Below are 22,816 nucleotides of genomic sequence, written 5' to 3'. Positions count from 1 at the left end.
TGGAAAAAAGAACAAAAAAAACCCTTTTCTTGTTTAAAGTGTGCACTGAGGAACTACATCTATGGAATTGTTGATGTTGTTATGTGATATTTGTACACAATTTCTTTTTTCATTTTTGAATTTATATATCTTGGGAAAAAAAAAATTCACTTTTACCTTTTCTTACCATAAGAAGTGCTTCTACAAGTGGGTCAGATTCTGATCTGAGTAAGCTCAGCATAGAACTGAAGCATTTGCATATATTTAATTCAGATGAAAATGAGTGATCAGGAATCTAACCTGGATGATACTATCAACAAGTAGTAACATCCATCCTTGATTCAGTGAGCTACTTAAGCATTCCTTAGCATTATGGACTTCAGTTAGTCATACAGTTTCCAGACTACTTGGCAGACTTGAAGTATGTCCTTAAGTGTCTGACTGAATCAAAGCCTGATAGTTCTGGTGTGGGTGATTGTGCTAGTTATTGAAGAATAACTAAAACAACGTACTCAGTCTGCAATATAGACAGACTGGACATGAAAATTTATAGTAGTAGCTGATAGCATGTGAGCTGACTATATCATCTCCCTAGATCTCTGTTCCTCCCCAAGGCCCAGCTAAAGCTCCCAGTGAAACCTGGCTTCAGGAATTGACTATGGGGATATACAGCCACCACTGTGGAGCTGAGGCTGTGCTTTGTGCTTTAAGTGTTTCATAACTTCATCATAGATTTGTGGGGTAACTAGTAACACTGGTGCAAAGAGAAAGCAACACCACTTTTCCAGTGGAGTGGCGTTACTTGGCATTTGGATTGGCATAACCAAGAAGCCAGTTTTGCCCTGAGAGTGTAGTTTTCACTAAGGGGTTTTGGCAAGTCAAAAAAACAAACAAAAAAAACCTGACACGGTTTGTAGTAGCAGTCTGCATTTTTGTAAATTCTGCCTTACAGAATTTATATCAAAACTGCTATTTAACAGTTTAGCAACATTGTTTAAGGAGAATACATTGAAGTGTGGGTTGGGGGTGGGGGAAAGAACAAAAATGGCCCATTTACAATGGCTGGAACTGGGGCAAAGGCTTCATTACATGACTTTTCACTGTTTATAGGATTTTCCTGCATCTCATTCTTCTAGCATGGTGATAACTGCTGTGTGTCTCCTTTAAAAGAATGGAGCCTCTGTCTGTAATTTTTCTGGAATGTTTACCTCACATTTCCATGTTGGTTCTTCTTGGCTTTTTTTGTATATTTTTTCCAAAACAGATGCAAAAAAAAATTAACAAAAAACCACAATGTGTAGCCTGGTCTCTGTCATTTGCCTGTGACACAAAGACAATCTGTGATGTCTGTATGTGTCTGGTCTTGCAGTGTTTCTTCCAGACTAGTATTTTCTTCTGTATCAGCTGATGACTGCTTTAGTCTTACGAATATAAGGATCAAACATGGGCCATGCAGGCTTTCTGTGGCCATAAGGAACCATCAGCCGTGTTCTGGGTCCCTCACTACAACTTTGGTCCAAATTCCACAGGGAAAATTTCTGCTGAGTAAATTTGGCTGTGGAACTGGCCCTTGTTCTGCTGTTAGGAGAATAATGTCACGTTAGGAAAGATTATCAGCAATGTATACTCCAGTTAATACACCCAGTCAGCAGCACATAAGTCCACTCATACTACAGAGAGTTAGTAGGGGTTTGAATGCAAAGATAAAAACTTTATATTCTGTATCCTAGCTTTTGCAGCTGTGGTCCCTGGGATTGTGTTCCTCCTAAGAGTGTTGCTACCACAGTGTAAATCTTGTGTTCTTGGTCCAAAGCTTCCAGAGAATGGGTATTGATGTTGTCCCCCTCTGCTTATCCTCTAGAATGATGCCATGGGCAGTCTTTCTGAAGGTGGAAGATGTGATTTTGAGTTTCTCCCCCATCCTCGAGATTGAAGAAGGATTTAAACCTCAGTTTTCTACTTCTTGAAAGACTGCTTTATTCTTCCCAATTATAGTCCAGCATGGTGAGAGGTACCTCTCTCCACTTTGAAGTAAGAAAGTGAGCCCTGCTCTCCTCTTTGACATGGGACTTAAAGATGCCTACACCCAGGAGAGATCTTCAGGTAGATGCAGATCCACATGGGTATACATGCTTGCTTCCAATGCCTTTTTAAAAATACTTCAATTCATTGCTCCCCAACAGCCTCTGAAGCAGGCAAGATGACACATATTTAGCTATTCATCACACTGTTTTTCCATAAACTACAGGGAAGGGATTTGTGAACAGCCAGCCTTCTACAGCAACCAGTGAAACATCCCATTTTCTCACGTTCACCCTGCAATGGAACATGTAGTAGTACACCTATGCTACTCTGTAACTCCCCACGCGTCAAAAGGAGAGGAGAATGGGTTTCTTAAATTTCTTCAAAGCTATAAGGAGAAAGCAGCACTTGAGAAGTTTGCTGAATAAAGAAACTGAGCACTCTAACACACAAAACAGCGGTTCCTAAGTGTACTTCAGGTATTTGTATGCTGAAACAAGCCAGGGAAGCTAGTGTTCCGGAGAGTGCGTGGTACAACCACAGTACTTCTGGATCATTTCCAGAAATACTACATATAATCTAACCTTCCTGTAAACAACTTGTTTTGTAGAAAACATTCACAAAGTACCACACATTTCTCAGACCATTGCATTTATTTTCTTGTCCTCCTAAGTTCACTGCTTGCCTCCTCTGATTAAAAGCAAACCTACATCATCAGTTACTTGGGAAGAAAAACATGTTTTTCCACAGCTACAGAAAAACTAATAGCTTTTCAAAGGAACAACAAAATATATGAAGATGGGTTCCTTCAACAGACATGGAAGAATGCTACAAGCTCCCTTGATGGCAGCTGTTTTTATAGGGCTGTTGGAGAGTTAATCATTGTTAAGTGAAGAGATTTCAGAATTCCACTTGGCACTATCTTCATGTAACAGTTTTGAGTAGAACAAGCAGTTTTATTTTAAGATGGCATCTGTGATGGTTCTTAAAAACGTTATTGCTGACAGAATCTTCTTTCCAATCTCAATGAAAAAAAGAAAAAAAAATGCTGGCTTACCTCCTCCCTCCTTCCCCAGAAGTTTGTTGGCCCTGCTAGTCTTGGTGTCCAAGTTGAACAGGGCTCTCTATCTACATAGCCAAACTTCACTTGCTACAGCTCAAAAGTGAAGACAAGAAGCTTACAAGGTGCAGGGAAGAAGCTGAGGAGTTAGTTCCCCGTCTGTCCCCACTGGTCCCTGTAACTGATGGGCACCACTGTAAAGGCCAGAAGGCGTACATTAGTACCATTGATGACCACAGCGTGTCACTGTTTCACAAGGAGGACTTCTGCTTTTTTTTTCCCAGTATATAATGAATAGAAACAATGAAATCTGAGGACAACTAGAAGAATTTTTATTAGTGATATTCCTATATTCAGTTGCTACCACAATGAAAGGGCTCTGCTTCTGCTCTGCAGTCTTGCCTTAGGAACACAAGCAAAGCAAAGCGATGCTTTCTGGTGTGACTCACTGCTCCCAGATAATCTTCAGGTTTGGGGGCAGCTTTGCAGCACACAGTTCATCAATCTTGGATGCATCCTTCACAGGAGTGCTATAGAAATTCAAGACATCCCCAGCATTGCACATCTGGTGGAGCTGTGAATTGGGGACAGCATGACCAAGTTCTGCTGCCAGCTGAGCCAGGAGGCGATACTTTAACCTGTTTTCTTTGAGGGGTGTCTGCTGCCAATTATCAGGAATCGAGGGTCCAAAAATCTCCTTGATGTGAGACTCAAGGTAGCTCTGTATATCTGCTGGAGGAAGATAGCTTCTGCTGCGTGGTGGAGGACAGATCAGGCTAGGTTCACTTTTCTCTTGTATTATTTTCTCTGCTTCTACTTCTTTTTCCTCCTTCCTGTTGACACCAAACACAAGTATTTTCAGTCCCTGCGCTACTTAAGACTGAGTTGCAGCACATTTCTATTCATAGTCTTTTAATACTGAACTCAGCCTAGCCTGTAGACAGTTTATGCATCCCATGGACACAGCAGGTTCGTTATGCATGCACAACCAAAGACACACAGGCTAAGCATTTGGTTTTGCCCCATACGGTGCTCACTACATAGGCTGCCTCTACACAGCAATCCCCCACCTAGCTTATTTTATTGGTCAGAATGGAATCAGAATTTTAACCAGATTAATGAGTTGTTTTCCCAGTTACAGGTCCATTTTCTAACCTGCTGTGAAAAAAGAAAGGCTAACAGAAAATAACATCTACTGTAGAAAAAATTAGTGCCCGCAGATACAAAAAAAATATGATCACTAGTTTTAACTAGAAAATTGAAGCCTACCTCAGGTTATTTGACTTGCTCACATGCCACAATCTAGTCAACCACACAAGCATGGTTCACCTAAAAAGCTATACAGAAACGATGACTTCTCGTTTCCATTGTAGTACAGCCCTGAAACATCTCCTTTTCCACGCCTAACAAGATCGCGCACTGCAAGAGCCAAGAGCATTAAGAAACCCGACTCCGGCCTGCTGGCAGGGACACGAGGAGGGCCCCGAGGCCTGCGACCCAGCCCGCTCCTGTGCGCGAAAACCGAGGCCTGAGGACGGTAGGTCTGTAAACGACCAGCGTCTCTCCCGGGCGCGGCGCAGCACCGTCCCCAGCCGGGGCCACGGAGAGACCGCGCTGGCCTGCCTCGTCCCGCTCCGCCCCGCCCGGCCCGGCCGCAGGCCCAGCACGGGGAGGTGGCGGGGAGAGGGGTCGGAAGCCGCCAGCGCCTGCCTGCCCGCCCCCAGGAGCCGCCCCGCCGAGCGCCCCGCCGCTACCTCGGGCCGCCCCAAAGCCCTCTCCGCGCCAGAGCGCCGAGGCCCAGCCGCCGCGCCGCCATCGTTAGGGGACGCCGAGCCTCTTCTTCCCGGCAGCCAGCGGGGCAGGCGACGCGCGTCCGCCGCACTGCCTCACGGGAACTGTAGTCCCGTCCCCCCCCGGCGCGGGTTTGGGCACGGGGTGCGTGGGACTCAGAGAGCAGGAGATAGCGACATATATCGTCGCCCGCTGCCGCCTTAGCGATCGCTGGGTAATTTTGCCAGTCAAAGACGTTTAGCAGCTGCCTCAGGAGGTTTTCATCCCGGCTTTGGGGTGCGATGGTTGCGGCGCTGTCAGCCAGCGCGTTTTCACAAGGAGCTTGTTCTGCAGGCCACATTTCTGATCTGGGTACGCAACTGTATGAGAGTATCACTCTTCCTGTTTTTTAAAAGTACCTTCATCTTTAAAAGCAAGAAATAATGCTTCGTCTGCACACAGCCTTGCTTCGGTTCCTGGTAGCACCTTTAGCAGATGTCCGTTTGCACCAGTCGCAAACATCTCCATCAAAGAAAAACGCGAGGACCCTGGGCGCAGCTGCCAGCGGCATCAGGGCACTGCTTGTGTGACAGATGCCCATCAAACAAGCAGGAAAGCTACACAAAGATACGGATTTCATTTTATAAAGTGGGAGAGGGTTTCTTATGCCAGTGTGGGGGAACATTTTTTCAACTCTCAAGAGAATCAGGCTACACAGATCAGAAGATCAGTAGGATGCTTCTCATCAGGAGCAGAGGTTTATTTGAACTCAGGTGCATGGAGACCTATAGGACCACAACTGAACGAGAAAAGAGGTGTTGTTCCTGACACTGGTGTCAGCCTCTGGAGTGTTTTTTGGCAAATCACTTGCTCTTCTTTTGTGGTTAGGATAGACTAAATGCATGTATTAATTATGCAGTGGTTGGATCTGTGTGAAGAAGTTTGGCCTCTGTGAAAGAGTGGTTACTAATGCAAAGAACACGAGGTTACAGGGCAGTGATTTTGCCTGTTTTCCCTCTCCTTGCTGGCCGGAGCAGTGCGTGCCTGTAGCTGGATCAGCCTGCAGAGCAAGGTGGCTCTGGCTGCGCAGGCTTGGTCCCAGGTGGCCCTGACAGGAAAGGGGGGGTATTGTCTGGGTTGTGTGGTCTTTGCTGGTTGGTGGGCTGCTCCAAGGTGTTGCTAGTTGATTGGTGCCATGTGTTGCTGGGCAAATATGTCTATATTATTATATATTCTTCTTTAACCTTAGGTCTGCTACTTCTGACATCTTTTTTTTTTTTTTCATAACCAGTGTCTAATTATGCTTTGGCCAACAAAGCTTACATTTCTAACAAGTACATAGCAACATAGCAAAGGTCAAACTGTGGGCCTTCAGCCTCAGCCTAATTATTCAAGCTATGCCAGCAGGATAGGTCAAGATGCCTCCCAACATGTTTTGTGTTAATTATTGTGGGAAATTACACTGCAAAAGCACTTTGGAAAAATAATCTCTGTACAGTGCTTACTCAGCCTGTGCAACCCTAACTCAGCCTCATCACAATAACCATGATTCTCCAGAGACAGGACAAGCTTCTGAAGGTATTGTTATTTATCTGTGTTTTGAGTCCTGTGTACTGCTTGCTATATACATATCTCAATTTTTCTCAGTATCTGTCAGACTTCAGTCAGCAGGATTAACCTCTCCAGCTGTATCGCTATTGGATTATTTCCCTTTGATCTCCTTGGGGTTTCCCAAGCTCACCAGTTGTAACACTTTGTGGCTTAATCTTTGCATAGGCTCCTGAAAATCATGGATGTGTGAAAGAGACTGTAAAGTTTATACAGAATAAAAAACTGTGAGATAGAGATTAGTTTTCAATTACTGTTTTATTCCTATGATTGAAGACACAGTCAGGTTTTGTAATTCAGGATTTTGGCTGCAAAATGTGGTAATGGGCAAGGGTATGTATTTGAATTGCTAAAGAACTACTTAATCTTCCTACTATTCTGGGGGCTACGTTTAAACCAGAAGAAGACTGGGTTTATGATTCATTGGCAGCTGTTGTTTGTTGTATGAAAATAACTCCCCTTCCTTGGAATGGGCAGATGAAATGAGAATATCCCCATGGTAAACTGTAGGAGTGAAGGGTGGAGAGGAAGCTAATCCATTTTATCTCCAGTTTTGTTTAGGGTAAGGGAAATTAGATTTCTTTGTTTTTCTTTAATTTCTGAATATCTTCCACCTTGTGAAAAGGCACAGGACGAAGGAAGGTTCCTGTGCTTTCAGTAGGTGTAGCTGGCAGTGAAAAGTGACTGCATGGCAGCTGTGTCAGTCTTCCCAGACATGACATACTGTCCTCTGCAAGCCAAACTGTTAATCTGAAAAAGAAAGAAGAAGAAGGGGAAACCAGTTAGCTTGGACAGCAGGAGTAACCAAACAAGGCAAAAATAACAGAATAACATCCCTGGTCAACATGGAGCACCGGGAGGGGCAGTGACAATAGAAGCCTTAGGAAAGTGACAACATGTCTTCCTTCATGGTGAGCAGCAGCTCTCTGCAATGGGAGGAAGCCTCATACCTGTGCCCGCTTGCGGAAAGCCTCCTGTGCTGCCTTCTTGTTCTCGCTTTTGCCCACCCACGCTGCCAGGGCAGAGGCTTGCAGGGCTCTCCCGTATGAAAAGGTCAGTTTCCAAGGCTTAGGCAGAGGGGACTGGTTCATGGCGTTCAGGTTGACAGAAGCCTCCTCTTCACTCTGACCTCCAGACAGGAAGCAGATTCCTGCAAGAAATAGGGTTTGAGGCTTAGAAAAGGAGTGTTCCAGCCACCACAATCCCTGACCTTTATATGCCAGAGGAGTAAGAATGTCAGATGTAGGAGCAAAGCCAGCACGAGTGACAGTGTGAATGGATGCACAGGAATGAATCAGCAATCACCAGGAACGGCAGCAGGAACGGTGCGGAGAAGAGTAGTGACAGTTGCCACGGCTACATCCTGAGGGGTGTACTTCTTGGGGCAGGAATGTCCAGCCGTCACCATGTTGGGTTTCAGCAATGTCCCTTCCAGGTACACATGATGATCATTCAAGGCCTTGTAGACGGCAGCCAGAACCTGGAAACAAGAGGGTTGAATACAGACCTATGCTCAGTTCTTCACCCCAACCTGCTGTGGAAAGACAGCTTGTTTCTTGGGAGCATGAGAAGATCAAATTGAACTTGGGTTTCTTGGTACAGTTACCACAGGGGTTGCAGCCTCAGAGACAAAATTGCTTTTGAGATGACCGGGATACCATTCTCCACATTCACTAGATTTGTCCCTGCAAACTGAGCTACTAAAAGAGGGGTAACTGGTTTTGCTCCCAGTGCATCTTTTTGAGATTGAGAATGCTTATATTGGCAGTTTGAGTGGAAATCCAAAAGCATGGATTCTACTCTCACGTTCACTATTAACTTGTTACTTGACAGTGAGCAACTCATTTTAATGATGCAGTTATGAAGTACCTTTTTGGTCAAAACTCTTTGAGATCTGTGAATGCACTCTGCATAAGTTTAGCTACTGATTTGTGAAGGGGACGAGAGGTCAGAAATCTCTTACCTTTTCTGTGACATACTGACAGCGCTGGAGGTCGTGGTCTCCATCAGGCAAGATTTCTGGCTCCACAATGGGCACCAAGCCATGCTAAGAAAAGAGAAATGGAATTCTGTGGGGTGTGGAAGCAAAACTATCCTTGTTGTCTATGCTGACTTTGGTGGTATTCCTTCTTGCTGCACTGCTCTTCTTCCTTATCTTCCTCAAAACCCTCTTGGAGATCTGCCTTTCGAGATACCTAGCATGTTATTGCAGGGAACAGTGTGAAGGGGCAACAGCATCTCAGAAAAGGTTGCTGGAGCGTAGATACCTGCTGGCAGATGCTGGCATAGCGTGCCAATGTGTTGGCATTCTCTTGGATGGCGAGTTGAGAGGGTGTTGTGCTGGTGATCTTCAGCACTGCACGCCACTTGCCAAAGTCAGCACCATCCTTCTTGTACTGAGCACAGCGCTCAGCCAGTCCATCCAGCCCTGCGGATGAAAGAACAGTGCTTCACTGGGAGCAGTTCTTCAGGATGTAGCTCTGAAAAGCGCCATGACACCAGTCAAGGCTGCGACTCAGGTGAGTCACTCCATGGCTTTTGCTGCACCAGTCATAGTTTAGGCTCCTTAGATCTCTCCTTACCTTGGATGGTGGTTTCTCCATTTGTTCCTGCTAGGGGTGCTGTGCCTTTATCCAGCTGTGGAGACCAGGAAAACAGGAAGGGTTACAGAGAGATGGAGACCGGTCTCATCCTTATTTTCCTACCCATGGCTAGTCTGTCTTTGCAGACTGACTGTGAGTAGAGTATGGAGCTGAACATGATAAGGGTGCAAAGGAGGGAAATGTGGGTGCAAAGGAGGGAAATGGTGCAAAGGCGAAGAAGAGGAGTGAACTGGGTAAGAGGAAGGGGCAATGTGTAGATGGTTGCAGGGAATGGCACGAGAACTCTGTCAGATGCGGAAAGGACTGGATTTTGGTTGCTGCAAGGTTGGATTTCATTTCAGTGAATGGTGAGTAGATGGGAGTTGGTGGATGAAAAGTCCTGTAACAAATGCAAATGTGGCCCTGGTTAGTTATACAAAAGCAGTGCAGAGAATGGTGGCAGAAATCCTCTAGTGATTTTAACACCGAGCAGAAAAAAGCAAAAGGAGTGTTTGGCAGGAGAGAGTGCAGCCCCATATATAATTTTTACTGGAAATGGGGTTTGAATTATGCTGCCAGCCAGACGTGTAGATACTTACCTTTATTCCCACCACAATGCCTTTTTCTTTGATGAGAGCTGGAAATGGCTTTCCACTGCTGTCTTTCTGATAGAGAGTCTCATGGAAGAGGATCACTCCCCCAATGCTCTGGTTGATGGAAGCATCTGAAGAGAAGAGGATCTCTCGAAAAGCCCGGCGATTCTCCTCTGTGTTCTCCACATTGATCCTCTGCAGCCTATTCCCCATGGTACCTAGCAGGATGGACACAGGTCAGACAGAGAGGTGTTAGGCTTGGCTGGCCTCCTGGTCCCAGCATGTAGTAATGAACTGGGGCATCAGTTCAGAGCTTCTCTTCTCAACCCATAGTTTCTCAGCTTTTGTTGCTGTAGATAAAATCCCAACTGTCTGAGTTACTCCTGATCAGTGAATGGTTTTAAGTGTTTTTAATTTATTCCACTGATTTCAAAGATGAAGCAAACTTAAGAAGTCTTGGGTACTGCTAATTGATTGATATCCAAAACTCACCCACTGATTCATCTGCAGCTAAGATCCCCTTTCCTGAAGCCACAATCCGCTGAGCAATGTCTGAAAGAGCTTTCTTCTGCTCTGGAGACAGCGCTGGGAATTGGTGGGTCATGTTGACTTATCTGTGGAAGAGAATTACTGTTACAAGCTGGGGGAGGCTGTATACACAAACTGGGAACCAGAGAATCCACTGGAGTATTTCTGTTGGAGGGCTCTTGGTGCCTGTTTGGTGCATGTTACTGTAGGCATGTGCCCAGAAATCCATTTGAGTTCTTCTGGGCTTGTTGTGCCTGGCAAAATCAGAAGAGGGAAATACAGGAGCCACGTTCTAACACATGCTTCCAAACCAATGTGGGAAAGATTCTGCATTTTACAAGTATTTGCTCAGGAGGTCAGTCCATCATAAAAACATGCACTAAGCAAACAAGTACGCTCATTGTTGACTCTGCAGTCTTTTTGCTCCCAATGAGAAGTATGCCAATTATCACATTGTTTACCTTTACACATTTCCTAACAATGCTCCTCTCCCATTCCCTGCTCTACGTTGGCAGTTATTTGCTACTTTGTCTAGCTGACTTTCCATCCCCGTCCTCCTGCGTTGCTTTGTAATTATCTCCTCCCCATGGCCGCTTTCACAGATGCAGCACGTTGCTTACTGTATCTAAGACCTGGGGGTTTAGAAGGATTCACCACCCATTTCTGCCTTTTCATGTGTGGCAGAGGCTTGCCAGCTGTGATACCCAGCACCTGAAATCCAGGTTCTGTCTTGTTATGACAAAATGCTTGATCTTATTAAAGTTTTGATTATATGACATTAAATTACAGTTTCTCAGATCATCTGAATAGTCCAAGTTACTTCCTTGTGTGTATAAGCCTGTGAGCCTGAAACATAAAGACTCTCTTCTTTCTGTTTGTCATACGCTATAGCTAAAGCAACACCCAGTGTTTTATCAGCAGGTGGTAAATCCATGACATGAATCATTAACAACAACACAAAAGATCTCCAATATCCATTTTCTTCCTGAGGGGCAGGCCTCTGGGCAGCTTCTGCATTTTCTATTCCAAAACTCAGCCTTTGAGAGGAGTGAGAACATGCCATTTCCCATTTCACCATATGCCAGAGATGGCCAGCAAATATGTCTCCCCATATAAGCATGTACACAGCCAAGTCCTCCATCCTCTTTCCTAGCACACAGATATTATGTTGCCAGGGAGTCCTTGTTTTGCCTTGCCTGCTGCAGGGCATAGTGGAGAGAAACTATTGGGGGGTCTTGGCTGCTGTTCATGATTGGGTAAGAGAGTTCTGTGCACTATGCAAAATTGTGCCAAATTTTTCTGGCAACAATGCCGTAACAGTACTGTTAACAGCTATAAATCCATGTCCCTGATTTATAGTTGAAGGTACTTTGGTATTGGTAATGTTATTGTGTAAGATTCGAATGGTGTTGTCTACCAGTACAGACCAGTCAGATGCAGTGTCCAGATGTCTGCTTTACCTTTTTGTGAGTTGTTTGAGACTAGAATTCATCCCACGCAAACTTATCAACTGTGATTCGTTCTAGGTTTAGAGGGAATTTGAAGGAGTGTGTGATGAAGGCTGCATCAAATGAGTGAAGGTTCCCTCCTTTTCCAAGAGCTGAAATGCCTTGCTGTGGTCCTGCAAAGGTAGGCTTTGCTGGATCCATCACTCCCAGCTCTTATCCTGTGCAGCCCACCTAAAAGAACTTGAAGAGCTGTTGTTTATGCTGCACAACTGTTTTGGTTCACCTGTAACCCTCCTTATCCCTCACCTGCTTTCTGTGTCTGGTATATTTCTTAGAAATAGGAAACTGGCTTGTTATTATGATTACTGTAATTATAGTTTGTGTTACAATCACTTCAGTCAAAACCGTGGCACTGTTAAAATAATTGCTATGCAAAATTATGAGGAATCATTCCAGTAGTTCACAGTCTTTGTGGAAAAGACTGGAAGATTGTGATCTGGCAAGAATACAATCTTGTCCAAGGTCAAAGCTAATGAATTGCTAAATCAGTAACAGGATTTCAGAGTTGCAGTTTGGAGGTATGCTACAGCACAAGTAGATGTATCCAGATAATCTTTAATCCAGCTAGCTGGATTACAAGAACATCAGTCACTCTAGTTATGTTCTTTTGGGTATACTTTATCTCCAGCAATGCAATAGGCCATGAGACTAATGCCTATTGTATCTTACTTGTTTCCAGTGTTTGCATAAAGATAACAAAGAGACAGTTATCACTCAAAACCAGCCTGCAAAGCCAATTGCCAAAATATGGAAATATGAGTTTTCAGTGGATAATGCTGGTCCAAATGAGTACTCTGAGAGACTGAAACAATACAGTCTCAAACAATACATAGTTCCACAATGATGAATTGAAAGACAGAAGATTAGTTCCAGTTTTCATGCAAGTATCTCATTGAGTGTGAAGGGGCAAGTGGGGATTTGCCAAAATGCTCCCCAAAATGATCTGTAAGGCCATGGTGAGTTGTTCCCAGCTACTCTGCTGAGCTACAAATAAAATGCACAGTGTTTCAAGCTGAAATGGTGAAAACATGAGTGGAAAAGAACAGTTGTAAAGCTAATGGTAGCTCTAAGGTCCAGAATGTTCAAGTACCCTTGATTTAGGACTTTATTTTTCTATGATTCTTTCATGATGAGTATAATCTCTGAGGATCTTCCCCACTGAATTCAGAAAGGGTGTCTCTGCTGTAAGGTACTGCTCTGAGCATTTAAAGGGGATTGGAGAACTCTTACACTTCAGTAACGCTTCATACAACTGCCTTGTAAAGAGTAAGCTCTCAGCACATTCACAGAAACATTAATGTCCCCCCTTAAAGAGCTGGATATGTCACCTTACAGGTCCTGAGGAATATGGTTGTGCCCAGATAGCCAAAGCTGGGCAACTCATTTAATTCTTCCAAGAACGAAGCCTATTTGCCTTATTATTCTGCTTTATTTGACAACTTTTACAGGCAGGAAGAAGCTCGAAAGAACTGTTTTCTCCTTAACAGTATCTGTGAGTTGTGCCACCACTGAAGTTTTTAAAGAGATTTTATTTTTATTTACCCATTTTAGGCTGTGGGCTAGTATCATAGTGTCACAAGCTCAAGTAATTTCACATTGATTTGACATTGTATGAATACAATGTATTCTCTTCGTTGTAACTGCTTACATAACATTTTTTAAAAGTGGAAGAAAAAAACAAAAGAATAAAACTGCATAGAATGCATAAAATCCCCAGCTTTATGGCTACCTTGAGTGTTTGTCAGGCTTCAGCAGCTCCTTAAGCAAACAAAGTTCTTTGTTCAGCCGAGCCTGTGACCAGCAGGAGGTGGGGGGAAAGGGGACAGCATGGTTGTAAAAGTAAATATTGTAATGCTGAAGTCTCAAGTTTTTCTCAGCTACCATAATGGAGGACTGCAGGGGAAATATCTTCATGTATATCAGCACAAGCACTGCATCCTGTTAATATTAATAGTGAGAACCAAAGGGCAGAGGCAAAATGAACAGCAGGAGGAACAAACTGTTAGATTCAACTTCAGGTCATTTTAGAAACATTAATATTTCACTGGCATCTTTTCTTCCCAACCACCTCAAGTGACTGGCATCTTCTAATCTTACAGAAAATCTCACCTGAGTCCTGGTTTGCAGACGGGAAAAAATCAGATTAGAATCTGTAAGTTTTTCTCTTGTGTCTCTTCATTGCCTTCTTTTATTAAATTGGTTCCAAAAGTTCAGGATCAAGTTCGCAAAATACGGTTTGTATCCCATACATGTAGCTTTTCCTGTTCAATGCTAGTAAACACAGACCTTCAACATCATCTCTGACAGTTAGCAATACAAACTACATGTGCATGTCATTGCACTCTGCACACAAGAGATTCTGCTTTTGAAGAGCAGGGTTTGAAGAAGCAAAAGTTGCATGTATAAATAGATGAATACAGTTGATGAGGAAGATTAAAAGTATTCAAAAATCACATGCACAGTGTTGACTGGATTTCCATTTATACTTGTATGCTTAAGAGAGACACACACATAATGAGTTATGAACCTTATATTCTCATTGGAGTGGATGAATCTAGTTATTGCCCTCACTTCTCTATAGAGCTCCATTAAAAAACTATTTCTAAGTAAGTCTGGTTACTTCGACATTGGACAAACTGATAGGTTTGAACACCTTGGCAAGCCTGGCCCCATCCTGCTGACAGAGCACATTCTTACTTAGTCTGCAGATGACACCAAGCTGGCAGGACTGGTTGATACGCTGGATTGCTGGGCATCCATCCAGAGGAGCTTGGATTGGGGGCAGGAAGATGACAACAGGAGCACTATGAAGTTCAGCCAGGACAAATGCCTAGCCATTGCCTGGAGCTCAGAGCCTTGGCAGTGGTTCCACCTAGGCTAGTGGGATGGGGGAAGAGGTCTCTGGAGAAGGCCCTGTACAGGCAGCGAGCTGAACAGGGGCCAGTGATGAGGGCCAGCAGCATCCTGTGTGAGCAAGGGTCTGGCCCAGAGAGCCAGGGGAGGACAGGGACTATCACCCTCTGCTTAGCACTCTTTAGATCACACCTGGGTACTGCATCCAGTGTCGGGTTCCTTCAGTACAGGAAAGACATTGAGAAATGAGTGAGTTCAGCAGATGCCACTGAGAAGGCCAGGGGCTGAAGCACTTGCTCTGCGAGGATAAGGCTGCAGAGCTGGGTCTAGTTCAGCCTCAAGCAGAGGTGGCTTTGGGGGCATCTCTCAGCAACCCTCAATACCTACAGAGAAGTGATCAAAGAGGTAGAGCCAGGCTCTTCACAGTATCATGTGATGCAAGAGTAAGAGACAACAGGTATAAGCTGAACTTGGAGAGATTCGGACTGGATGTGAACAATTTTTCTTCACTATTGGGACAGCTAAGCAGTGGAGTAGGTTGACAGGCTGTGGTGTCTCCATCCTTGGATGTTGTCAAGACCCACCTGAATAAAGCTGTGAGAGGCCTGGTCTGACCTTGTGTCTAACCCTGCTTTGAGCAGGAGGTTGAACTACAGACCTCCTAATGTCCCCTTCAGCCTGAATTACCCCTTGACCTTGTGTGAGTACTTGCTATAGGGAGCTGAAGTGGCAGCGGTGCCTCCTGTAGCTATGAAGGAGTTCTGAGGGAAGAACAAGGTATTTCTCCCTTCATCTTTGCCACGGGAGTGAAGATTTTAGTATAGCAAAATGTTTCGTTTCCAGATTCTAAAAAGTATCAAGGGTGTGAGACAAAAATATATTCAGACAGAAGCAGCAGATGTTTTTGAGTGACAGCAATTTCACCATCTTGATAGATCCTTTGGGGCATATATGATGGTAAATTGCCTGGTTGGTTTTTGCTCTCTCTTATGAAGGTGGGAACAGTGTTTTTTTCCATCTTCATCCTCTGTCTAGGGACCTTGCTTCAACAACCTATCTCAAATGGATGACATTATGTGAGACCTGCAGTTTCCTGTCCTGACTCCCACATTAGACTCAGAGCTATACTCAAGCCCTGACCAAATGTACCCCCAGTTCATCTCTCTAGCAAGTATGAAGGGAAGTTATGTACTCTGTGACCTGGCCTCTGCAGTCAGTGTAGAGCACTTGTGGAGCACTCACAATGGCTAGAGGTGGCTGAGGTGACAAGAAGCAGGTTTCCTGGAAATAAGAGTGGTCATTAGGGTGAAGTCGCTTCTCTCTCAGGGCTGGGCTCTTCTCAGCGAAGGTAAGAAAATGCTGTCAGACTTGCGTGAGAATTCAAGACTTGTAATGCCAGCAGGGGAGGCTGGGGGAAGTTGTGGTGAGCTAAATAGTGTTGGGTGCCAGGCACATAGTATAGTTGAGAAAGTGACAGAGGATCACAGACTCAGGATTTGAGTTTGTTGAGCAATTTTCTGAAGCTGGCAGTTCACAGTTTGAATGGATACAGCCTAATGCAAGAGCAGTTTTTAGTTTCCTGCACTGCAGACTGCTTTACATCCCACTGCCAAAGAATCTTATCCACACTACTGCACTAATACTTCAGAAGAAGCTGCACATTGAACACACATAATTACACTTCTGTCAGCACTGGTGTTTGTCAGGACCAGCTGCATTCCCCAGTCATTCTCTCTTCTCCTTGCAAAACATAAATTTATATACTCCACAAACATAAATAGACACATACAAAACAAAGCAGTAGAAAGCAATGAAGGTATGTTATTGCTTTAGTCCCTTTAGACTAAGGATTCACTTACTCCAGGAGTTCTGAGTGACTAAGCTAAGTTAGAAAGCCAGTGTTAGCAGCAAATGGGTCACACTGGAAGATCACTGCAGAATGGCTGAATGCTTATTTCTTGCAAGCTGTTCCTGGAACAAAAAAATAAAACCAAAAACAACACCCCAAGCCCGCTTTAGATAAACACATTGTGTCTCAGCTGCTGATATACGTACCACCTCTACTGTTTAGAAATGAAATTATTATACTTACTTGTGTGGTGGTAGTGCCTCTGCTGCTACAAGCTTCTGGTGAGGTGGTTGCAGCTGAAGAGACCTAGTCCTTCTAATCGCTAACTTTTATAATATTCTTGACAGTGTTGGTTTTTTTTTGGAGGTTTTTTTTTTTTTTTTTTTTTTCTCCCTTCACTCCTTCATTCTCCCTCCTCCCCAGGCTGGTTGGGGAGATGTCATTGTTCAAGGTCGGTCATTGGCTGTCAGACCACAACCATGCATAACCAATGGGACCTAGTCTCGCTCCTGGTGTTCCTCCCCTTCCCCCTCCCCTGTGTATATAAGGCCATTCAGGATGTGGTGAAATTGAGCTGTTTTCTAGTTATTTCAAATTATACCTTCACTTTCTAAAACAGACTGAAAAGAAATGAAAGAGGAACAATGGAAATTGTTTACAGGGATCTTGGGCATAACTTTCTGTTTAGGGTTAGATCTTCAGGAAGCTTGTACTTAGGAAACTACACAGTTCAGGGAAGAAGAGTAGAAAACAAAATGCAGAAACAATGCAATGGATCCTTATTTTGCATGACTACTATCATTTCAGTGGCTTCCTAAGTGTTCCACCTATCTTCCTCACTTGAAAATACGGCACAGAAACTTATTTTCCTTTTGCTGTTAGTATATGGAAAGGCAAAATCTGACGCTTATAGTCTCAGGGTTAATGAAACTGCAAGTTCTGCTTTCCTTTAATGAGGTCTATCTGTGAGAATGATGGTTATCACAAGCAATATACCCAGATGGAGATGCACAAGTACAAAACAAATTTTCCACCAAAATCCCATCGAAACACCTACCCACCCATATTACAGTGACATACAAACTTCTCAGTTGCTTAGCAAAATTTTTGTGTGAAAAATGCTAATGCTCTATAAAAGGTATGTCAGCATTCCATCTTATATGAAATCACAGGTACTCACCAAATCTGGGTAGATAGACTTGATTTCCCCCCAGTTCCCTCACCCCCACCCTCCCCCCTGCCCCATACTGCAGGTCAGTACTCCAGGAGGGAAGCACAGCACAGGGACTGTTAGGCAAACATCATACCCTCATCAACAACACACTCTCTGACCTTGGACATTAGCATGTCTTTACCACGAAGACCCAGTGTTTGCCTGAAGAATGACGTGGTTTCTCCATTTGTTTGGCTCACGCAGTGACACCTTTAGCCTTTACATGGACACAGAGAGGCATGTAATTTCTTCTCTCACTGAGCAACGCTGTCTTCATTAGGGCACTTCTTCCTTGAGCCTGTCTCTTCTAGAGCTGCATGCCAAATTCAGTGCCTGGAGGAAATCATAACAGCTTACATGCTGCCAGCAGTAGTACTCTGTGACAGCAGAGAAACCTCTGAAAAAACTGAGGATACAGTCCAGTTGAAGACCTTGTGCTTGTGTTACTTTGTTTTCTTTAATGTTCTTCTTGATCTATACATTTTTGCTGAAGAATGCTGTGGCACATAAAATTGACATAAAGCCTTCACTGCTTTACAGTATTTGCTTTATATTACATTTCTCCCACCCTAACAGAAATATGAACTCCATGGTATATTAAAGTTTCTCTACCACAGAGGCATCTTGTATGTATTAAAAATATTTTTAATTAAATACATTATCTAAAACATGCTTGAGACCAAGAAGGTGTCATACTGATGGTCTTCTTCAGGACCACAGAGAAAATCAGAGTTTCAGTCCCATCATTCATGGTTTGGTTAGAAGCTGTCACAGGTAGGAAAGTACTTGGAAGTGTTATTTTTCCAGTGTCATCTGTGGTATCGTCTGACAGGCTATTAGAGAAAATAGAAGAGTCTTTTTGAAAAAAATAGTGTCTGACATTTAGAAACCACTTTAGATAATCCCCTGCAGCCCTCCTTGTGTTCTTAACTGTTTTGTAAATATGTATATGTATTTCCAGGTGGGTATTGGCTAGTATGTGCCTTTCTAGTCCTTCTGAGCCAATATCCAGCACTTCAAGCACTAGGATTACAGGTCCTAGCAGAGATTCAGAGGACTGAGGAGAAAAAAAAGTGAATGGACATGATGGTTAACTTTTTCACTTAATTTAGGAATGGGAGCTTTTTCAGGCAAGAATATGGAATGAGTAATCATGCTAGATAATATCACTGTAAGGTTCAGTACTGTTATCATGCAGACGCATGACTCTGACCATGTTGTGCAGAAATTAGTAGCAGATATTAAAATGACATTGGAAAATAGTACATACTTTCATCATCACCGCTACATAATCATAGTGGCAGGATACTTATACCTCTAAAACGTAGGTGACAATGGTATCATATCCTGAAGTGATGGTAAGTTTGCATCATGAAGAGAATGCAGTGTATTTGCTTTTAACAAAGCAACTAACCTGTCCCATAAAAAATATCAAATCACTGACTGCACTAATTATTCTATGGCAAAAGTCGTGTATTTTCCAAGTTGTAAACCTATCTGATTGAGTTAGTGTTTGAACTCATAGTATTGCCAACTCTCTCAGATTTCCAGTGACCCAACTCATTTTGGAATGGTTTATTTTTCTGTTTAAGCCTTTTTTGAAGTAACATGATGCTTGCCATAGGCCTGTAGCTAGCAAGAGGCTGTCTGACGGTGCGAGCACCCTTGGTAGACATGGCTACATCTAGACATTACTTTGACAGAGATTGAATTTGTGGCCATGGACAGCATGACTTTGATGCAGGCGTTGCAGTACAGAAAGACTGGGACACCTTTGGTGGACAGCGAGTGGGACACCGAAGCCCTGGTGAAATGTGTGTTCAGAGGAACAATGCTGGTCAAGAACCAGATTTGGGGGCTTCAGGAGAACAGGAGGCAAAAAGAGGCAGAGATCATGCAGGTGAATGTTAAAGGGTACAGGTAACAAATTTGTGAGAAAGTGACTTGGTAATGGTGTGAAACACATACCCTTTTGTAGCATCCACTGTCGTCTGTGTTGCCACCCATCTCAGTGGTATGTGGGGTTTGTCTTCTGCAGTTTGTAGGGCTGGCTGTGTAGGCATGGTTTCCTGAGGGAGTTCAGGTCCCAAGGAAGCACCAGCTCTTCTCTTCCTCCCTGGGGTTCTTTATCCCTCTCTGCCACTAGCATGGGAAGGGGGAATTACTGCAAAGATCTCAGGCTGAGGGTAAGGAGAGGGAGAATGGGAAGGGAGGGCAGCTGAGCTAAAGAACACGTACTCTCAGTTAGTGGTATTCTTAAAAATAATTTTACAGATCATTGCAGTGATTGCTGATCCACTTTTCTAGTGAAGATAAAAAATATTTTAATAGAGCAAGAATTACTAACTTTTTTGAGAGTTTTGGATATGTATTGATTACTTAAATACATATGTAATTAGATATGGTGACTGAAGTTTTTCTGCATGGATTACAGCTTTTTTATCTGTTAATGAGAAAGCTGATATAAACAGTCTTGCATACAGCTCACAAATCTGTGTTTGAAACATCACAGCAGACAAGATGCATAACTAGTAAGAGAGCTTGAATGTTCATTGTTGTGCCTTTCATAGCATGGAAACAGAAAATGGTGGTCAGCTATAAAAGAGATGGATAATGTTAAAACACAAGCACCTACCATTTGCTCTCACAAATGTGGCACAGTATAAGTGAATTTTGTATTTGAGTGTGTTGGAGATTTTGTTGATGTTGACTTTTCCATCTGAAATTACCATACAAAATTTAACAGAAGTATACATTTAAAAATTTTAAAGACCACTAAAAACTGTCTTTACAGGTGGCTTGGGTTGTTATTTAGGTCTTAATTTGTGGTTTTCTTTCTTGAGTTTCACAATGCAAGTACTAGATTTTCATAGTAGTTAATTTAAGTGCTGTCATTATATCCAACCTTGATGTCAAAGGACCTGTCAGTTCTCTGCTGAAGTTTTGAGTGAAGACTGTTGCTGGATCAATGACATTAAAATCAATGGAAAGCCTTGTTTAAAGGCAACGGGTAAAAATTTTAGAATTCCTTATGTTTCTTTAGGTTGATGATTGTGTTTTTTCTGTGTGTTTCTAGCAGTATCATTTCAATACTGATTTTGCCTTTAATTATTCATATTAACTAGTGTTTTAAATTAAAATAAGTAAATGTGAAGAGAGACAAACTGTAGTACATCTGAGAAAGAAAGGTGAAAATGAAAGAAATGGATGAAGCAATTTCAGAGATTACATGGTCACCAAGAGAAACATTTAAAAGTTAAAACTTCCCTCTGCACTTCAGTAAATGAAGTATTATTAATCTTATCGACACTTTTGTATGTGGTCAGGCCTGTAAAAGGGTTTGAAGTGGAATGGAAAAAAAACACTGGAAGTTGGAAGAATGTCTAATATGTATCCACATGAAAAACACCTGGCTTTGTGTGCCCCAAGGGAGTGCTGCCTGCGTGATGGGGTTAAAGTCTAATCAGAGCAGACCTGAGTGGAGTCTGCCTCCTCCTCACCTCTCCACACCGTACTGGATGTTTTCTGTTTTCTGTACTCTGCAGTCTTGCTTAACTGTCTCAAAGTCCAGCTTGTTCATCCCTATCTAATCAGAGGTATTATTTATTAAGTGATTTGTTTTCCCCATTCACCTACAGCCCTCACCCCCAATGCAGAGAGCTTGGCTTTTAACCCCACAGAAAGAAATCACCTGTATTTCTGGCTCCGCAGCGGTGTCTGCAGACACATACATCATTGAGGGTATGGAGGGTGTTGGGCAGAAGAGACGTGGGCCCACATAGAGCACTGAGGGAAATGCACAGGGAGGGCTTGCTTGCTCTTCGTTCTTTGTGTCTTAAAGCTGGGCTGCAACAAACACCATGACTTGGAATGAAAAACAGGCAAGCATGTAGCATTATTATTATCAAAACCCAAATCTTCGTAATAATTTCTGTAGTGGGGATAGCAAACAAGGATACAACTTTAAATCAGACTGCCAGTGGCAACATTTCTGGACTTTGCAAAATAGCTGTAACAGGACATGAAGATAAATGCAGCAATGACACTGGTCTCTGTGCCTTTCTGTTGACATTCTGTTTTTAAAAAAGCAAATAGGCAAACAAACAAATGGCAGCTATAATGAGAGATAGTTAACTGTTTATTACCTGTTTATCTAAACAGCACATAGTCCCCCCAGAAAGCACACTTAGGTGCTGCATGTTAACGCTGGCATACAAATTGGAAAATACAAACTACAACAGATGTCTGAAGTGGACCCGTTTGCTGAAAAGACCATTCTAGATGTGGTTTCTGCACTGTTGGAGGAACACTGGACACCATGGCAGACATTCAAAGAGAGAGTATGCACTGAAGAATGAATAGCTGGCCAGAGGCTTACTAACTGGGCAAGAAAATATAACAACGTTTTTCTTCGTCAGCATTTAAAAATCACCAGTGGCTAAACAGCTGGGAATGTGGCATTCATAGCTTGCCATGCAGAACAAAGTCTTGAGAATGGACACTGATATTGCTGACTCTTAGCCTGTAGGTGCATGAATAAACTGGCTGATGGGGTGGATTCTCTTAAAGCATGAGCTGTCAGGATGGACAGTTTGTGGAAATGAAGTTACTCTAGCAACAGAGGCAAGTACAGTGAAGAAGCACAGACTATGGAGTACCTAGTTCTATATGCGTTTTTGGCAGATGTGTGTTTTACTGGAGATTATTCAGAACCATATGTTGGCCGCTGCCATCTGCTGAATTTGGATACAACACCTATAAAGCTGGTGTGGAAATACACAAAAAGAAACTAACTTCAGGAGAGAAACTGCCAGAGCCTTTGCAACTACAACTGTCTCCCACAGAAAATTACCTTTTTCATTTTGTGAAATATATAGCCTTTCTATACAAAAGTATACTAGAATGCTTAGAGCTTGATTTTATTTTAGGTCCCTATTAAAATACCTCTATATTTTATTGGAGAAGGACCTGAGCAGCCTGGTCTAGTAAGACCTGCTTTGAGTGGGGAATTGGACCAGGGACCATCAGAGGTCCTTTTTAACCTGAATTGTTGTAGGATCCAAATTATTACATCCATGCAGATGCATGAAGACATAAGTATTTTTCTTAGTCAAATATAGTAAGGAAAGAGATGGATCTGTCCACTGGGAAAACAAACAGTGGCACAGAGAAAGATGAGACAATAGAGTTTTAATAGAAAGGTTTATTTGGTAGAAAGTCTGTTTGTAAATATCTTTAGAAAAAAAAAGTA

At 43.1% G+C, this 22,816-nt stretch overlaps 2 protein-coding genes across 4 annotated transcripts in view; both read right to left on the bottom strand.

Moving 5' to 3' along the window:
- Positions 1–3,370: 3,370 nt before the first annotated feature.
- On the bottom strand, positions 3,371–4,942 carry MRPL50 (mitochondrial ribosomal protein L50). Its single transcript, XM_042788106.1, has 2 exons — positions 4,816–4,942; positions 3,371–3,894 (listed from the first exon to the last, which is right to left on the bottom strand). Exons 1-2 carry the CDS (start codon positions 4,875–4,877, stop codon positions 3,507–3,509), a joined length of 450 nt encoding a protein of 149 aa, XP_042644040.1. The 5' UTR covers positions 4,878–4,942; the 3' UTR covers positions 3,371–3,506.
- Positions 4,943–6,678: 1,736 nt separating this feature from the next.
- Positions 6,679–22,816, bottom strand: part of ALDOB (aldolase, fructose-bisphosphate B) — a 19,502-nt gene continuing 3,364 nt past the window's right edge. The window contains exons 2-12 of one of the 3 annotated variants that reach the window (XM_042788103.1): positions 21,257–21,411; positions 19,534–19,745; positions 17,685–18,398; positions 10,107–10,228; positions 9,621–9,832; positions 9,022–9,076; positions 8,707–8,867; positions 8,403–8,486; positions 7,745–7,919; positions 7,390–7,589; positions 6,679–7,189 (exon numbers count right to left, since the gene is read on the bottom strand). In XM_042788103.1, the coding sequence (XP_042644037.1) occupies positions 7,094–7,189; positions 7,390–7,589; positions 7,745–7,919; positions 8,403–8,486; positions 8,707–8,867; positions 9,022–9,076; positions 9,621–9,832; positions 10,107–10,218 (1,095 nt within the window). In that variant the 5' untranslated portion in view covers positions 10,219–10,228; positions 17,685–18,398; positions 19,534–19,745; positions 21,257–21,411 and the 3' untranslated portion in view covers positions 6,679–7,093. Of the gene's footprint in view, positions 7,190–7,389; positions 7,590–7,744; positions 7,920–8,402; positions 8,487–8,706; positions 8,868–9,021; positions 9,077–9,620; positions 9,833–10,106; positions 10,229–16,595; positions 17,539–17,684; positions 18,399–19,533; positions 19,746–21,256; positions 21,412–22,816 lie in introns of those variants that run through there. The other 2 variants (XM_033011881.2, XM_033011883.2) reach the window with 2 other exon arrangements.

The sequence above is a fragment of the Tyto alba genome, unplaced genomic scaffold (assembly GCF_018691265.1).
Source record: "Tyto alba isolate M040663 unplaced genomic scaffold, T.alba_DEE_v4.0 Super-Scaffold_13, whole genome shotgun sequence".
NCBI lineage: Eukaryota > Metazoa > Chordata > Aves > Strigiformes > Tytonidae > Tyto > Tyto alba.
Note: the sequence above shows the minus strand (reverse complement) of the source record. Positions and strands in the feature narration are given on the sequence as shown.